This window comes from Palaemon carinicauda, chromosome 11 (genome assembly GCF_036898095.1).
Source record: "Palaemon carinicauda isolate YSFRI2023 chromosome 11, ASM3689809v2, whole genome shotgun sequence".
Lineage (NCBI taxonomy): Eukaryota > Metazoa > Arthropoda > Malacostraca > Decapoda > Palaemonidae > Palaemon > Palaemon carinicauda.
The window spans coordinates 19,537,152-19,555,954 of record NC_090735.1 but is presented as its reverse complement, the minus strand read 5'-3'; the positions used below and the strand labels follow the sequence as shown (position 1 = coordinate 19,555,954).

Below are 18,803 nucleotides of genomic sequence, written 5' to 3'. Positions count from 1 at the left end.
AAAAGCAGGATGCTATAAGCTGAGAGGCTCCAACAGGGAAAATAGCCCAGTCAGGAAAGGAAGCAGGGAAAAATAAAATATTTTAAGAAGAGTAACAACATTAAAATAAATATCTCCTATATATAAACTATAAAAACTTTAACAAAACAAGCGGAAGAAAAATAAGATAGAATAGTGTGCTCGAGTTTACCCTCAAGCACGAGAACTCTAACCCAAGACAATGAAAGACCATGGTACAGAGGCTATGGCACTACCCAAGACTAGAGAACAATGGTTTGATTTTGGAGTGTCCCTCTCCTAGCAGAGCTGCTTACCATAGCTAAAGAGTCTCTTCTACCCTTACCAAGAGGAAAGTGGAAACTGAACAATTGGTGAAGTAACCCCGTGGGTGAAGAAGAATTGTTTGGTAATCTGTGTTTGTTCCAACACGAATACTTACCTCGAACTACTTTCTTAGGAGTTACCTGTAATCTCCTCTCTACCGACCAGAGTTTTGTAGGATACCCTAAAACCCGTTTTCTATGGAGGGCTATCTCGGGCGTAAGAGAATGTGCCCCGAGGGTAGCTTTTGCGCTAGGTCGAGGTCCGCCTGGGTCGTGATCGTCAGTAAGTTCTCTGGTCGCGACGTGTCACCACGTCGCTCTCGTTCTCTCTCGACCCTTTGTGTGCGCCGCGTGTGTCCCACGTGTTTACCGCGTGGTAACTTGTGCTCATCCCTTGTGTTCCTGTGTGTTCACTACCCTTCCTTGTGCTTCCCAAGTGTATTCCTTTGATTCCCTGCGTTCCTGTGTCTCGTGTTTGTGCGTTATGGAGCAGATCCGCCGTTGTCCTGGGCCTAGAGCCGGAAAATCGTGTGGAGCGTTCCTCTCTAAGCCTGAAGTGGACCCTCACTCCCTTTGCTCTTCCTGTAGGGGCAAAGTTTGTTCGTCTTCGGATACGTGCCTCGAGTGTGTTGGTTGGAGTGATATTCAGTGGGTGCGTTACGGCACGAAGAAGAAGAAAGCGTCGAAGCGTTCACCCAGGAAAGCTAGTGTTTCTTCGCCGCTACCGTCGCCCAGTGAACGGTCCGACGGGGCTTCTGTCTCTCCTTCCCCTACCCAGAGTAGGGGACGAGGTAAGTCCATTGTGGGGAAAGAACCGAGCGTTCTTCCCCAGGAGTCTGGTGAATGTGAAGTGGGGGTTGCGGGGCCTTCTCGGGCTAGTGAGGAGCCCGGTAGTGCTGTGTCAGGGAGCTCTGGAGACTCGGCCCTTGTGCTTGGGGGCATGTTTCCTCCGATGACCCCTTGTGGGGTAGCAATGTTGTTTCTGTGTCTTCGCCCCCTTCGTGGGCCTGTGTTTCAGGTTCTTCGGCAGGCGGCGACAACCAGGGTAAGTTAGGTTCCGCAGGGAGTGATGCCTTCGGTTGGAAGCTTCCTAAGACACCAGGTAGGTCCCCTATGCGGATGGAAGAGGGCCTGGATTCCTGGTTCCCTAGTGTTGGGCGCCAACCCTCGTTTCCAACCCCTCTCACGGAAGTCCCTGAAGCCTTCCTGCAACCCTCTACCTCGGGTACACAACGAGTCGCGAAGTCCCCCGCGGTCCCCGCTCCCGCCCGCCGTACGGTAGGTACAGTGACGTCGGGCTCTTCGGAGGAGTCTTTCTCGTCGGGAGAAGAAGCCAGAAGGAGACATCGGCATCGGAGGGAGCGGTCCAGGAGCAGGCGTTCCTGCTCAAGATCACGTTCCAGGTACAGCAGGAGGCGCTCCCGTTCTCCACGAAGGAAACACAGGAGGAGTAGGTCACCCGATGGCGATTGGGTTTTTGTACCCCGTGAGTCGGAGATACAGTGTTCCCCGGACCGGCGGTCCAGGGAGTTCTCGCCAATGAGACCATCCTCCAAGCATAGTTATGACCCTCGCAGGGAGAAACGCGAGAAGGACTCGGCAGGAAGGCGTAAGACCGCGAAGCCGCCGGTTCACCCCACCCAGCGGGGGAACCGCGCTTCCTTACTGGCAGCCTGGCCGAACCAGCCCAGCTGGTGCGGCCCTCGGACTTTAAGGAACGGTTCCCGCTGTCGGGTCAGCCCACGGGAGCCGCGTCCTCGTCCTCCAGGGAACTGGATCGGACACTAGTCCTCGCCGGTTCGGCGATGCCTGTCCTAACCCCCGCCCCTGGTGCGGAGACCTCCGCCGGGGAGGACCAATACCTCTGCAGGGGAGTTCATGTTGTGCCAGGACCAAGGCGCCCGGTGGGGATGCCCGGTGACCCGGCTCCCCGGGCTCAAGCCGAAGCTTCAGCTGACGGTAGAGAGGGTTCCCCGACGGAGGACTCGGCCTATAGAAGAGTGATTGGCCTAATCAGGAGGCATCACAAGATTGAAGAACCGGCAGCTACCGACGAGGACTATTGGAGGTCCAGCCTTATCCGGCTGATGCAGGCCCCTGCCCAGCCAAAAACCTCCCTGGCTCTTCCTGTAGCCCGGGATCTCGTCCTGGGACAGGAGCACGTGGATAGAGTGGTGGCAGGTAATGCCGAAGCCCCCCCAAGACTCAGAGCTCCTCTAAGTTACTCCAGTGGCTCAAAACGCAGAGCAAGGTCTATGTACCAGAAGGACGACGGCCGGGAGCCTGCAAAGTAGAACCTTCTCTCGACATTCTGGGGCAGGGCGTCTCGGAAGACAGAGCCTCTTCAGCCCCAGTCTGCTTTTCTCCATCGGAGGCTGCGATGATGGGGGAAATGTTTAGGGACCTGGTACACGTCTCCTCTTGGCTAGACTGGTGGGCTTCCACCTTAGTAGGTGTGCAAGCTACCTTTGACCCCACAGACCCAGAACAGCAAAGCCTCCTGAGGGAACTTATCACCTCCGGGGGTAAGACTCTTAAGTTCCAGACTTACCAGTCCCTCGCCCTGACCGCGAATTGGGTGCTTCGCAAGAGAGACACCGTCCTGGCGAAGGTGTCCCGAAAGGTCCCAGACAGAGAGGCGCGGGCCATGAGGAGCCTTCCTTTGTGGGGTGACTCCTTGTTCCCCTTAAAGGACTTGGAAACGATCATGGAGAAAGTGTCCAAAAGGAAAGATTTAAACACGCCCAGGCCTACGCCAGTAAGGAGACCGCCCTACAAGAGGTCAGTCTCAGACAGTGCCGCGACGTCTCAGGCCTCTCCTAGCATGACGAAGCGAGAAGCTCCTTCTTCCTCCTGGGCCTCAGCGCCTCAGCCCCCCCGTAGAGGAGCCCCAGCAGCTTCAGCCTCCTTTAGAACAGGTTATTCTTCCTCCAGGAGGGGGCCGTTCAGGCCGCTCCTCCAGGAGGAGATGTGAGAGGCCCCCTATCCCTGCCCAAGCCTCAGGTTGGGGGATGCCTCAGACTATATTGGCAAGCATGGAAAGCTCACGGAGCAGAGCCCTAGACAGTGTCCGTACTGAAGGAGGGCTACAGGCTACCGTTCTTAGCAGAACCCCCCCCTTTAATTCCGGCCATCCGGTCGGAGTGGCTGGTTCCCAAGGACCCGTTGAAGAGAGCCGCCCTTCAAGAGGAGGTGTCCTCCATGTTGGAGAAGGGCGCCATGGAGGAGATCCTACACCCAGGTCCAGGTTTCTACAGTCGTCTGTTCCTGGTGGAAAAAGCGACAGGGGGGTGGAGGCCGGTTATAGATCTGTCGGCCCTCAACAAATTCATAAGGAAGACAGACTTCAAAATGGACACCCCGAAGTCAGTCATGCTGTCCTTGTGGGAGAAAGATTACATGATGACCTTAGACCTCAAGGACGCTTACTTCCAAATTCCGGTCCACCACTCGAGTCGAAAGTTTCTCCGGGTGAAATGGGGTACCCAGATCCTGCAATTCAAGACCCTTTGCTTCGGATTGTCAACAGCGCCCCAGGTATTCACTAGAGTCTTCACGACAGTCTCAGTGTGGGCTCACGAATGAGGCATTCGCCTCATCCGGTACCTGGACGACTGGTTGCTTCTTTCCTCCTCGAAGGACGTCTTGAAAGAGCAAGGGATGAAACTTCTCCAGTTTTGCAAGGATCTGGGTATCGTGATCAACCCAGAAAAATCGAACCTATCCCCCTCCACCAGAATGACCTATTTGGGGATGACACTAGATACCCATCTGGGAAAAGCATTTCCTTCGGAAGACAGAATAAGCAATCTGAGGGATATCCTTCGTCCGTTCCTGTCGGGGCAACCCAGGAGAGCGAAGGACTGGCAAAGACTAATAGGGCACCTGGTGTCGTTGGAGAAACTGGTTCCCCAGGGGAGAATCAGGCTCAGAGCCGTCCAATGGAACCTGAAGAACCTCTGGTGCCAACTGGACTCGCAACAAGAACTAATCCCAGTCCTACCAAACACAATGCCCTCCCTGGAATGGTGGCATTGCCGATCGAACTCGCTCAAGGGGATGCCCTTCGCGAACGACCCTCCCGAGTTACTTCTGTTCACAGACGCCTCCAACCAGGGATGGGGAGCCCATCTCCTCGACGAGACAGCGAGAGGAACCTGGATGGACGGGGAAAAGAGCCTACAAATCAATGTCCTAGAGTTGAAGGCAGTCCAGAAAGCTTGCCTACACTTCGTAGATCTACTAAGGGGAAATACTGTGGCGTTGATGTGCGACAACGCCACAGTGGTAGCATACATAAAGAAACAAGGAGGTTTGAAGTCAAGGGAATTGTGCGATCTCGCCCTAGAGATTCTAGATTGGGCAGAAACGAACCAGGTTGTGTTATTAGCAAGGTTCATCCCCGGGAAAAAGAACGTGCTGGCCGACGGTCTCAGCAGGATGGGTCAAATAGTAGGGACAGAATGGTCCCTCCTTCCAGAAGTAGCCAAGCTCATCATCCAACGTTGGGGTTCCCCGGTGTTGGACCTCTTTGCAACCAAACTGAACACGCAACTTCCCATGTATTGTTCTCCTGTCCCAGACCCGAAGGCAGCCTTGGAGGATGCCTTTCAGCACAGGTGGGACAACCTAGACGTGTACGCTTTTCCCCCTTTCACGTTGATAAGGCAAGTACTCAACAGAGTAAGGACTGCCCAGAACTTAAGGATGACTTTGGTAGCGCCCTGGTGGCCGGAGAGAGAGTGGTTCGCAGACCTAAAAGACCTGGCGAGTCAACCTCCGTGGCCACTCCCCGACAGGGCAGACCTTCTACGACAACCGCATTTTCTCAGATTTCACGACAACCCACAGTCTCTACGTCTTCACGCCTGGAGACTATCGAGCGACTCCTGAAGAAGGAGGGGTATTCATCAGCTACTGCTAAGAGGATGTCACTATACCTGAGAAGGTCGTCGGCAGCGGTCTACCAAGCTAAGTGGGCCTCCTTCACGAAGTGGTGCGCTTCGAGGCACATTAAACCCCTCAAAGCCTCGGTCCCAGACATAGCGGATTTTCTGGTATATCTCAGGGACAAAATAGGAATGTCAATCCCAGCCATAAAAGGAGTACGAGCCGCCTTGGGTCAAGTCTTCCTCCTGAAGGGCATCGACTTGGGTTCCTCTAGGCACATCTTGATGCTTGTCAGGAGCTTCGAGCAGTCCTGCCCCCCACAGGCAGTTTGGGTACCTCAGTGGGACTTAGCTAGGGTCCTGAAGATGTTAAGTGGCCCCCCCTTCGAACCAATGAAAGATATCGTAGACAGGGATCTCACTCTCAAGACAGTCTTTTTGCTAGCCTTGGCTTCCGCTAAAAGAGTAGGGGAGATCCATGGGCTGTCTTATGACGTCTCTCATTCGAGGGGGTGGAAGGAAATATCTTTCAAGTTCGTTCCCTCTTTTGTGGCGAAGACCCAGAATCCAGCTGTCTGGGATCCTAAATTCGAAGGTTTCTCTCTACCAGCCATCCCTAGGACGGGGAAGGCTGAGGATTTGAAATTATGCCCGGTCCGTGCCATTAGAAATTACCTTGAAAGGACGGCTCATCTCCGGCCAGGCATCAAGAGCCTTTTCGTCTCCACGGGTGTTACTAAGAAACTGGTATCCAAGAACACCATTTCCTTCTGGTTGAGACAAGTTATTGCCAGGGCCTACAGGGAAGAAGCTCTGGCCTTACCAGGCGTCCCCAAATCCCATGACATCAGGGGTCTGAGTACGTCCTTAGCCTTTGAGAAAAACATGGCAGTGGATCAGATCCTTCGGGCAGGTACCTGGTCTAACCAGTCAACCTTTACTGCCCATTACCTCAAGGACTACTCGAGGAAGTCCTTAGACGGGTTCTCCATTGGAACAGTCATCTCCGCTCTCCAAGTGGTTTAACGGTAAAAGCCCCAGGCTCAATTGTGGATAGCAAACCGGGAGACACAGGTTCGTTCCCTTTCACCCTATTCCCCGTTTTTCCCTATCCTTATCGAAGATAACCCTCTTGTAACCATTGGATAACACGTTTCTCCTCAACTACGTTACTGGATTCAACATCAGAAGAAGTTTTTCAAAGGGTAAGTACTTAGACACTAACGTGAGCTCTTTGTGTAGTTACCCTATCGTCCGTTTTCCTAGTATGTTTCGTTTATACCTAGGCCTCTTGGCTTCCGCTTACTGGGTCTGAAAGTCAGAAAGGCACTCCCGCCTCCTAAAGTGTAAGTCTCCTAAGAAAGTAGTTCGAGGTAAGTATTCGTGTTAGAACAAATCAAAAATTTTAAGTAATTTTTATTTTTAAATATTTAACTTAGCCGGTGAATATATAATAGCTGCAACTCTGTTGCTCGACAGACAAAAAAAACAGTAAAAACTCGCCAGCGATCGCTATACAGGTTGCGGGTGTGCCCACGAGCGCCAACTGTTGGCCAGATACCACTCTCTCGATGTAAACAAAGACTCAATTTCTTCTCTGTCGACGTGTCGACAAGACGTACTTTTACTCGCTGTAGAACCTGGAGTTTTCTCAACATATTTGGTGAAGTACTTCATTTTGGTTTGAGCTTTCGCAGTGCAGGTGTTTTATCTTCATCTTAAATCTTGAACTCGTTTTGGATAGATTTAATTTTTGGTGACAAAGAGAGTATGGACTTTCTTTGACTTTTAAATGGCCGACCCTTCCCTTAGACGGAATTGTGTTTAGGCTTTTAGTAATTATCTTATCACGTTATAAATTAATTATAGATTTTCCTCTATATATTTTATATCTCACCGCCTTTATTAGGCCTCTTCGATTAACTTTCCATTTATAATAAACATAAAAAATAAATTTTAATGTTTTGTTTATATGCGACCTTTCCTGAGAGTAGGCGGTCCTAACTTGGAAACCGAAGTTAAACAACGTTGAGCCCTTTCAATCGTAAATAGCTTTTAAAGAGCTAATGATTTAAAACTTTTTAAATGAATATTTTTAATAAATATTTTATGAAAGATTTTCTTTGAATAGTCTTCGTACTGTTTTCAAAGATGAACTAACGTTTAGTTTATTTATGCTACGCAGTTTGCGCTCTATCGTTACGATAGAGAGAGAGAGTATCACGGTTTCACTTTGCAGAAAGAGTAAATCGATTCTGACGTTTTGTTCATTCTTCTTTCAAAGCTTAAATGTTTTAAATTCTATTTTAAAGGAACTTTTTAATTGAAAAACCTTTCAGTTTTTTCCTTTGGTCAAATAACATGTTTTTTTGACGAAACGTAATTGGGCTCTTCTCTTAGGTGCGAAATCAAGAGAGAGAGAGAGAGAGAGATAGAGACGGAGGGAGAGAGAGGAGAGAAAACGTTCCGTTCAAGCGGGTAACGTTGTTCTCGAGTTACTCTCGTCCCTAGTCTATGTACGGGGAGAAAGGATAAAACGTTTTTAGTTTTATTCTCGTCCCCAGGCAATGTACGGTGAGAGATTGAAAACGTAGTTTTGAATGAACTAGTGTTTATTCTCTTCCCCAACCACTGAATTTTTTATCTTAAAAGATGTTTACTGTTTTTTTGCTGGTATTAATGTGCTTGCATTATACGACTGATTTCGCATTTACTACCTTTTGATGAGGGTAGAATTGCGTGCTTCAGGTAGAAATCAGTGAAAGTTTCGATTTCAGTGAAATAAGTGCAAAACAGAAAATCGTAGTGATAAAGTGATATTGCGCAAAGTGTTACAGTGTTGCGTCCGAGGGTTCGTCTGTTCGTGCCTGTCGTTCACCTAGTCCGGGACCTCTTGCAAGCTCCCAAGCCCAGGGGAGAAGTAATGTCGTACGACTTATGGGTTCGAGAGGCCTTGATCAGCGAACAGACGTTTCCCTCTATGGTATCGGGTGTATCTTACCAAGATCTCCCCTACCATAAGGCGAGAGAGACAATTTTCTCCTCGTCATCCGAAGGCTTTTCGCATAAGAAACCTGAAACAAGGTTTCGAGGCCCTTAAGCGAAAGTCAGTCCTTTCAGGACAGGTCCAGCGTCCTGGTTGCAGCCATTAGGACAGCTCTGACCCTATGCAGTCATCGGATAACTGCTCGCCGCCTAACAAAAGCGTAACACAGACTCCGAGAGTCTTTTTGTTGGCAAAGTGTTGCGGTCACAGACGTTACCCTCGTCTCTTACCGCAACCATTTCCGTTGATCCTAAATGGGTTGTACGGCAAGACATGCAGAATAAGCTTGCCTCCCTTATGGAAGACTATTCTTCCGATTAGTCCGTTGAGCCTAGCCGTTTATCTCATCGAGATCCTGGCTTTCAGCCAACCTAACGTTCCTTTGTGCGTCCTGTTGACGTTGGCGTAGCTAAGTCACGTCAGTCAGGTTGTTTAGAACCACACTCGATGCGGTCTCGTGTAGATTTTCAGCCACATTTGGACGTTAGGCCACTTGCTGATGCTCCTGTTGACGTTCAGGACGTTCGCTAACAATCGGAGTTGACTTGTTTTGACGCTGTGCGTCAACCTCTGCATTCTAGAGTTGTTTTGACTGCTCAGTCTAGGCGGTCAAAGCAGTCTCGAGTGGACGCTGTGCGTCCTCACGCACCTGTTGTTGTTGACAGTTCACAGACTGTCAAACAGTTACATGACGTTGCGTCCTGGTTTCTCGCACCTGTTGTTGTTGACAGTTCACAGACTGTCAAGCAGTTACATGACGTTGCGTCCTGGTCCGCTACTAATGCACCAGTGCGTGTGGACTCTGCTTGTAAAGCATTGCCACCACGGTAGGTCTCTCCCTTGCTTGAGACTCAGCTATTATCGGACAAGGTTCCTTTAGATGAGGAAGTTGCTGTTCCCCCTCCTACTGATATTCCCTTGAGGACTCTGTCAGACGGAGAGGAGCCTAAAGCTGCTTAGCCCTCTATGGACTTTAAATAAATCATGCTGATTTTTAAGGATCTTTGTCCGGATCTTTTTGTAACTGCTGCTCCTCGTTTGCCTAAACGTCAGAGCTTACACTAGGCCTAGCTACTTCGAAGCCGTTGTTTTATAAGCTAGTGCTCTCTCGCTCTCCTAGAGAGCTTTACGTTTGCTAGGCGACTGGTTTATCACCAGGAGGAGTTTGGGGGGATACAGCCTTTGCTTTCCCTTCTTTTAAACTGGCTTATAGAGCGAGAGTCTGATATGACACGAGAGAAGTTCTCGGCTTGGGAGTTCCGGCCTCTGCCCAGATAGACTTCTCAAATCTCGTAGACTCTCCCTGGCGCCTAGCCAGGAGACGCTCCAAGATTTTACAGGTCAACTTCACAGCTGTTTTCGAGCCTTTGAAGTTTTGCTGTACAATTATGTCATGCATAAACAAGGCTTTCAGGGATGGCTCCAATGATCTGACAGCCACGTTCTCTGCAGGGACAAGTCCCTCAGGGATGGCTCCATGATTTGGCAGCCATGTTCACTGCAAGAGTACGTAAGAGCCAAGTGCGCTCAATGTGTTCATTGTCAAGTCAAACTTCACGATGAAGTCTACCAGGCTGTCTTGACAGCATTTATGGAAGGCGACTGGATGGTCTCTCTCGACCTTCAGGAGGCATACTTCCACATTCCTATACACCCGGATTCCCAACCGTTTCTGAGGTTTGTTTACAGGAATGTGGGGTACCAGTTTCGAGCTATCGGAGATCAGAGCCTCCCTGTACTTGGACGACTGGCTTCTCAGAGCCTCTTCCAGTCATCGCTGTCTGAAGGATCTCAATTGGACTCTAGATCTGGCCAAGGAATTGGAACTCCTAGTCAATTTGGAAAAGTCACAGCTGGTCCCATCCCAAACTATTCTGTATTTAGGGATGGAGATTCACAGTCAAGTTTTTCGGGCTTTTCCGTCGGCCCCCAGAATAGATCAAGCCCTGCTCTCCATCCAGAAGATGCTGAAGAAAGAACGCTGCTCAGTCAGGCTGTGGATGAGTCTGGTAGGGACGCTGTCATCCCTGGAGCTATTTGTCTCGCTAGGAAGGCTACACCTCCGTCCTCTTCAATTCCATCTGGTTTTTCACTGGAAAAAGGACAAGACGCTAGAGGCGGTCTCGATCCCGATTTCCGAAAAGATAAAGTCTTGCCTGACTTGGTGGAAGGACAATATCAGCCTACGAGAGGGTCTTCCCCTGGCAGTTCAGATACCCAACCACGTTCTCTTCTCGGACGCATCGGACTTGGGTTGGGGCGCGACGCTGGACGGTCGGGAATGCTCAGGTCTGTGGAACTCGAGTCAGAGGAGCATGCATATTAACAGCAAGGAGCTTTTGGCGGTTCATCTGGCCTTGATAAGCTTCGAGAATCTCCTTCGAGGCAAGGTGGTGGAGGTAAACTCGGACAACACCACGGCCTTGGCGTACATTTACAAACAGGGAGGTACCCACTCACTGACTTTGTACGAGGTCGCAAGGGACCTGCTCATCTGGTCAAAAGATCGAGGCATCTCCCTAGTAACGAGGTTCATCCAGGGCGACTTGAACGTCCTAGCAGATTGTCTCAGTCGGAAAGGTCAAGTAATTCCAATCGAATGGACCCCCACAAGGATGTGTGCAAGAGACTTTGGGCGACTTGGGGTCAACCCACCATAGATCTCTTTGCAACCTCGCTGACCAAGAGGCTTCCAATCTATTGCTCTCCAGTCCCGGACCCAGCAGCAATACATATAGATGCCTTCCTCCTAGATTGGTCACATCTAGATCTTTACGCATTCCCACCAATCAAGATTGTCAACAAGGTACTGCAGAAGTTCGCCTCTCACGAAGGGACAAGGTTGACGTTAGTTGCTCCCCTCTGGCCCGCGAGAGAATGGTTCACCGAGGTACTTCGATGGTTAGTAGACGTTCCCAGAAGTCTTCCTCTAAGAGTAGACCTTCTACGTCAGCCACACGTAAAGAAGGTACACCAAAGCCTCCACGCTCTTCGTCTGACTGCCTTCAGACTATCGAAAGACTCTCGAGAGCTAGAGGCTTTTCGAAGGAGGCAGCCAGTGCGATTGCTAGAGCAAGGAGAGCTTCTACCATTAGAGTCTACCAATCGAAGTGGGAAGTCTTCCGAGACTGGTGCAAGTCAGTTTCTGTATCCTCGACCAGTACCTCTGTAGCCCAAATAGCTGTTTTTCTCTTATACCTGAGAAAAGGACGATCCCTTTCAGCTCCCACTATCAAGGGCTACAGAAGCATGTTGGCATCGGTCTTCCGGCATAGAGGCTTAGATCTTTCCAACAATAAAGATCTGCAAGACCTCCTTAAGTCTTTCGAGACCACTAAGGAGCGTCGTTTGGCTACTCCTGGGTGGAATTTAGACGTGGTCCTAAGATTCCTCATATCAGACAGGTTTGAGCCTTTACAGTCAGCCTCCCTGAAAGATCTCACTCTTAAGACTCTTTTCCTGGTATGCTTAGCCTCAGCTAAAAGAGTCAGTGAGATTCATGCCTTCAGCAAGAACATCGGATTTTCGTCAGAAAAAGCCACTTGTTCTCTGCAACTTGGTTTTCTAGCCAAAAATGAGCTAACTTCTCGTCCTTGGCCTAAATCTTTCGATATTCCCAGCTTATCGGAGATCGTAGGCAATGAACTAGAAAGAGTCTTATGCCCTGTTAGAGCTCTTAAGTTCTACTTAGCTCGTACTAAACCTTTACGAGGCCAATCTGAAGCGTTATGGTATTCGGTTAAGAAACCATCCTTGCCTATGTCAAAGAATGCTTTGTCATGTTTTATCAGATTGTTAACACGAGAAGCTCATTCACACTTGAGTGAGGAAGACCGATCTTTGCTTAAGGTTAAGACGCATGAGGTTAGAGCTGTAGCAACTTCCGTGGCCTTTAAGCAAAATAGATCTCTGCAAAGTATCATGGACGCAACCTATTGGAGAAGCAAGTCAGTGTTCGCGTCATGTTACTTAAAAGATGTCCAGTCTCTTTACGAGAACTGCTACACACTGGGACCATTCGTAGCAGCGAGTGCAGTAGTGGGTGAGGGCTCAACCACTACAATTCCCTAATTCCATATCCTTTTAATCTGTCTCTTGAAATGTTTTAATGCTAAGAAGCCTTTCGCATCCTGGTTGATTTGGCGGGTGGTCAAAGTCATTTCTTGAGAGCGCCCAGATTAGGGATTTGATGAGGTCCTGTTGTATGGGTTGCAGCCCTTGATACTTCAGCTCCTGGGGGTCTGTCAGCATCCTAAGAGGATCGCGGGGCTCCGTAAGGAAGACGTACTTACAAGGCAGAGTAATCGTCTAAGTCGACTTCCTTACCAGGTACCTATTTATTTTGGTTTTGTTATATTGATAACTGTCAAAATGAAATAAAAAACTCTTAGCTTAGACGATGTAAACATATTTAACTGGTCTCTACCCACCACCCTGGGTGTGAATCAGCTATTATATATTCACCGGCTAAGTTAAATATTTAAAAATGATATTTTAATTATAAAATAAATTTTTGAATATACTTACCCGGTGAATATATAAATTAAACGACCCTCCCTTCCTCCCCAATAGAGACGCAGTGGGATGAGAAGAAATTGAGTCTTTGTTTACATCGAGAGAGTGGTATCTGGCCAACAGTTGGCGCTGGAGGGCACACCCGCAACCTGTATAGCGATCGCTGGCGAGTTTTTACTGTTTTTTTTGTCTGTCGAGCAACAGAGTTGCAGCTATTATATATTCACCGGGTAAGTATATTCAAAAATTTATTTTATAATTAAAATATCATTTTTCCTAACATACTTACCGAGAACTACTTTCGGGTAATGGCCCTCCCCTCCTTCCCCGAGTGCCTCTCTGCCCTTGCGAGTATTGTACAACATCCGAAGAACTTACTGACGATCACGACCCAGGCGGACCTCGACCTAGCGCAAAAGCTACCCTCGGGGCATGTTCTCTTACGCCCGAGATAGCCCTCCATAGAAAACGGGTTTTAGGGTATCCTACACAAAACTCTGGTCGGTAGAGAGGAGATTACAGGTAACTCCTAAGAAAGTAGTTCTCGGTAAGTATGTTAGGAAAAATAAAAATTATTTAAAATTTTTGATTTTCAGGTGTGTGAGGACAGAGGAGAATATTTAAAGAATAGGCCAAACTATTCAGTGTGGATGTGTGTAGGCAAAGGGAAAATGAACTGTAACAAGAGATAAGGATCCAATGTAGTACCATCTGGCTAGTCAAAAGACCCCATAACTCTTTAGCGGTAGTATCTCAACGGGTGGCTGGTGCCCTGGTCAACCTACTACCTGACATTTTGAGGCACAGCTTTTTGCTAGCATTAACAGGAGTTACTTAAATCCATTGTACTTTACATTTAAATCAGAAAAGAAATAATAGCCTCTTTTGATAATGTTTTGACTTCACTTTATTGTTTATTCTCAATTGATATTAAGATAAAGCTTATCATTCAACATTTAACAGGGAAAGAGGCTTCATCGATGTTTGATCCAGCAAATGCACCTATTGTGGATTTACACTCATCAGCTGTATTTGAAGAGCCCTTCTACATCACACTACTAGAAAAAACTAACTCTGGATCAGTACGTAATTGTGATTCACTACATTCATTACCTCCTATATCATATAATATTTCAGCTGAAGTTTGTCTCTTAATTTTATATACTATGACTCAAAATTGTGATTATACTTCTAATAATAGATGTATATACCTTTTTACCATCGTGAAGTTACTAAATATTAGCATTTTAAAAAGGTATTGTAGGTCTGCTTAATGTCAATCTTGACTATTTAATGAAAAGTTATTGTTTTTATTTTGTTGTTTCGGGACAGCATGAACAATCTTATAATTTGTTCTATTTTATGAATACATTAACAATCTGTTTTCACTCTATTATTTGGTAAAACCATAAGAAATCTGTTTTCACTTTGTTATTTTGTAAAATCGTAAGCAATCTGTTTTCATTTTGCTTTTTTATTGATGCATAGAAAATGTTGACATCACCAACATTTAGTTAGAACTAAAACCAGTGAAAGTTGAAGTTGAATAGTTTTATACATTGTAAACACCTTCCTAGGTAATGCATCTGTGGCGTCTAGTCATTGCTTCAGAAGCTCACTCAGTTGATACTGGTGAGAATGAAGGTGGACATGGTGTATCTGGCCGTAGCACCCCAGTCGCAGATAATAATGCTGGTCAGGGCCACATTGATGCATCTCCAATTGTTATAACTACTTCCAAGGTTAGTTGCCTCATATTAATCCCATGTGGTTCATCAATTTGAATGTATGTAACAGTTGTTAACTAATTTCAATGCCATATTTTTCAGGAAAGATTTGAATGTATGATAGTATCTTATTTTGGATTTTTTATAATGAAAACAAACAGAATAACATAGATATATAGTGATGTGAATTGGGTTGGGCAATTATCAGTTTCCAATGCTAGGATGTCACTTCTGTTGTAAACAGCAAAATAATTCCTATTGTGGTTTAAATTGCCACAGTTGTACAATTTTTCTGTTCTCTATTTGCATTATACTCCACTCCAGTACCAGTACAGTCTGTTTTCACTTAATATTCTTGCAAATCTGCAGCATTTGAACATGTGTGTGTAATCATTTGCCTTTTCTAACTTGATTTGAAGTATTCCTTTGCAGCCTACGGAAGTTATATATTAAAACTTTCACTTTTGTGGAATTAGTTAAGTATTTTTTTTATCATGATTGATACAAAGCCAATAAATCTCGGATCTGGTGCTAGATAATCACCATATCATATAGCTTTAATAAAAACTTCAGCATAAGGTTATTAGTTATAAACTCAGGAAAGAGCTAAATATACTTGATCCTTGGTAGTAAAAGCCATTCTGTTATATAATACAGTATTCATGATTTGAGAAAATATATTTTAAAAATTTCTTCAGCTCAAATACCGTAAGAATTGTAGTTGACATATAGAGTCATTCAATATTATCTCAATGACTTTTATCTGTGAGTCACATATCTAATATCTAAGAAGCATTAGCTTGTAGATTGTAGAATAGAAAAAGGTTTTCTCTCAACCCCTATATCCCTCCTCTCTGGGGTTTCAGCCAGTGGAGTGTTGTACTCTTCTGCTTTTTAAACATGTTTTTGTGCTAAATCCTCCATTAGTTGGCTGTTATTAGAAGAGATAAATCCTTATACCCTTTGTACTGTGGATAAGGGTCAACAATGGGAATTAAGATATAAATGTGCAGAATGATGCAATTATTAGGGTAAAGAAATCACATAGTACAGTATGTCAAATTTGTGGCAGAGGATTTGAGATAGAGAAGGGAATTGTAGGAAGGGAGTAGTGTTTGAGGGGACAAGTCCTTTATTGTTTTGTCTTCTACAGTATTATTGTGGAGGTTAGTTGGGAAGGCTAGCTTAGTGTTTAAGTACTTTACTGAACTATAATTTGGTTGCAATGCCTTGAATCACAATTTCTTTTTTTATGGAACAATTTTCTCATTTTATGCAGTCTACTGTTTCTTGTCATTTTGAGTTCCTCTCGTACCGTTTCATTTGCCAGTAGCTTAGCCTTTTCATCCCCTGGCATTGCTATGAGTGTTACTACTACAGTAGTCTTACTTATTTTATCTTACTGGTTAGCCTACATTTTTTGTATAATGTGTGTAGGTAATAATATGAGGTTTCAGAGTCGGTTGATCATATTGTTATTCAGACAAAGCAAAAAAGAGAATTGAATACTTTAGAATAAGCTTCAATTCCTTTTGTTTCCCTCTCATTATCAGCTAACAAAGGGGTAGGTTACATCGTTCAAGTGTTGGCTATGGTATCTGTTTCTGTCAATTGGACTTGGAATTCATATAATCTTTTACTCCATAGGAAGCTATGGTCAGGACCATTGATGCCGTTCCTAGTTGCTTGACATCCATTTCTGAACCAATTGCTTAGGAACAACCTATATATGCCTTGGTTGATAATGCATTATATCACTTTCCCGGCATTTCCCAAATTTAATCGCAGATATTGTTTTCAATACAGTTTTTAGTTTAACAACGAATGTTACTTTGTTACATAAACGATTATGCTATGATCATTCATATTATTTAATGGATTCACCTCCACATTCAGATTCAACAAGTGTCCTTTTAGTTAATAAATGATATTGCAGTGTAGTGCATACTGATAGTTCAGGACTGTAGCGAGGTGTGTTTGAGCTCCCTCACTTTCTTTCCGGTAGCAATTATAGGGCTTTCATTCATCATGATGCTAGTTTTGCACAAAATGTAGTTATTGGAGTTGGGGTACTGTATCTAAAAATGTATGGATTAATATTGTTTTATCTTAATATTCTAAATATGTAGAGAATTTGCTGGTAATAATTGTTCTATATGCTATGTATTTTTTTTTTTTAAACAGCAAAAATGCTTGTGTTGATGAATTTACTTATGGCATATAACTACCTCCTGTACCATTGCATCTTATGGAAATAGTTAAAATTACACATGATTTGCATTGCATGTGGTTTAGAACAACCCTCTGGTAAATCAAGTCTTTGCTGTAGTATGTTATTTCATTTATCCCAACACTGAATGTGTAAGAGGGAATTTTCTTATAGAAAAGTGTGTTTTCCTGATGAGTTGTTTAGCAAAGAATATGAATCATTTCTTTAATCATTCCATGGTAAATAAAAATATAGAATATTTGATACTGATGAGAGTCACATAATTACCCGTTCCTGTGCACTTACAGTGATTTATCGGAATTAGTACAAATCTTTCACGGCTTCAATAGAATGAAATATAGAGCTTGACTGCTTCCCTCAGATTTTGCCCAGATTGAGGTTATGATACTGCACTTGTTGGTCTCCTGGAGGGGAGGGATGTAACGATTGAGGGAAGAAAGTGTAGTGTTTTGTTTTAAGGTTAAGAAGCTTTCCCTTCATAGATATTACACCAGGCTAAGTATGAAAATGATAGATTCTATTATTAGTATTCTGTTAATATTATAATTGTCATCATTGGTAGTAAACTTGTAGTTAATTTAGAGTATGTTTATGTGCATATTCTTGTACTATTGCATAAAGATTTGGTGGAGAGAGAGAATTGCCCTATTCTGTATGATACCTCAGTTTGTTACTGTTTAAACTTTGTATTTCCGATAAGAGCCGATTTCATTTTTTCCAATTGTGTTTCTTTTAACATAGGTATTCCCTTATCATATTTTCCTTACTGCTGTTAAAATTATCTATAGCATCAGTCGGGAAATTATTGTAAAGCTAAAATACTGTTATCCTTTTTTCCTCTTAGATTTGTGCACAACCTCTTCCTCTGCCTGTAGGGGTACAAGTTGTGCATGCATCTCCAGCTGCAGGTCATCTTAGCTCAGCATCTATTTACCCAGCTTGTTACGCTCCTTATCTGTTGGTGACAGCATGCTCAGACAATACGGTTCGTTTTTGGAGATGTCGCATGACTGGAGTAGGAGATAATATGGAAATTCAGTGGCAGGAGTGGCACATGGTCAGCAAAGATGGGAAGAGTGCTATTACTGTTCCTGGTATGTTGCAGCTGTTTATACATTTAGTTCCTTGTGCTTAGAAATTAATGATACAACTGTAAATGAAAATTTGGTTTTATTTTTTGATTGAGCATTTTGATATGTTAGTTTGAGGCATTAAGAGTTAGAATCAAAATGGCAACACATCTGGAACTGTCTGTAAAATATAAGTTACATTAACCACATTGAGCCATAATCCTTTTTTGTTCCTGCGAGAAATACAAACCATCAGCCTTTAAATAAGGGATATGTTTTCAGCACGAGCTGGATGCCTATTGAATCATTTCAATGAGCAGTTAAGCGGCAGGTGGGAGAGAGAGAAAGAGAAGCCCTGCCCCCTGACCTGTCAAAATCTCTTCACTTATGTTTTTGGCCGTACTGAGTAGACTACCAATGCGCCATTAATCTAATTTATCATTTTCTTTTTCTTTCAGAAAGTGAATGTTGGCTGTTGATTCTTATACTATGAAGCAAGACACTTAATAGTGGGAGGATGGGCTTTACATCTGTTTTTTTTTTTTTAAATAGGCTGTAGATCCACGCTCTCTCTGTGCTCTTGCTAAGGGCATGATTGTTTGCAATCATCCCCATGCGCTGAGTGTAGGTTGTGGCCTCCTTTTCTTTGTCAAGCATATGATTTGATGGGAGGAATAGAGTTTTGCTTCTTCTTTCCACTCATTGGGTGTGTCTGCTATCACAACTCCTGTGCTTATACCCCTGGCTCGATCCTCAGGTGGTATGCGTCAGTAGCAAGTAGCCCTCGGACTTACTTCGTCAGGCTTTCAGGTTCTGGTGGCATCTGGGGATCTCCCAGCATTCGCCGCACCCCATCAAAAGTTGGAGTCTCTTCTTTGTTTGTGCTACTGCTGACGATGAGTGTGATCAAAGGAAAAATTTTGAAAAATGTTAAAACAGCCAATCAAAAAGTAATACGATAACCATTATTTCTATACAGAATTTTTTCAGCTGAGGCGAACAA

General features: G+C 45.1%; 1 protein-coding gene across 5 annotated transcripts in view; it reads left to right on the top strand.

Moving 5' to 3' along the window:
• The window catches only part of LOC137649990 (dmX-like protein 2), a 232,196-nt gene that overhangs the window by 44,126 nt on the left and 169,267 nt on the right, over positions 1-18,803 (top strand). For all 5 annotated transcript variants that reach the window (XM_068382995.1, XM_068382994.1, XM_068382993.1 and 2 more), the window contains exons 16-18: positions 13,737-13,855; positions 14,351-14,515; positions 17,575-17,824. In XM_068382995.1, coding sequence (XP_068239096.1) covers positions 13,737-13,855; positions 14,351-14,515; positions 17,575-17,824 — 534 coding nt within the window. The remainder of the gene's footprint in view (positions 1-13,736; positions 13,856-14,350; positions 14,516-17,574; positions 17,825-18,803) is intronic.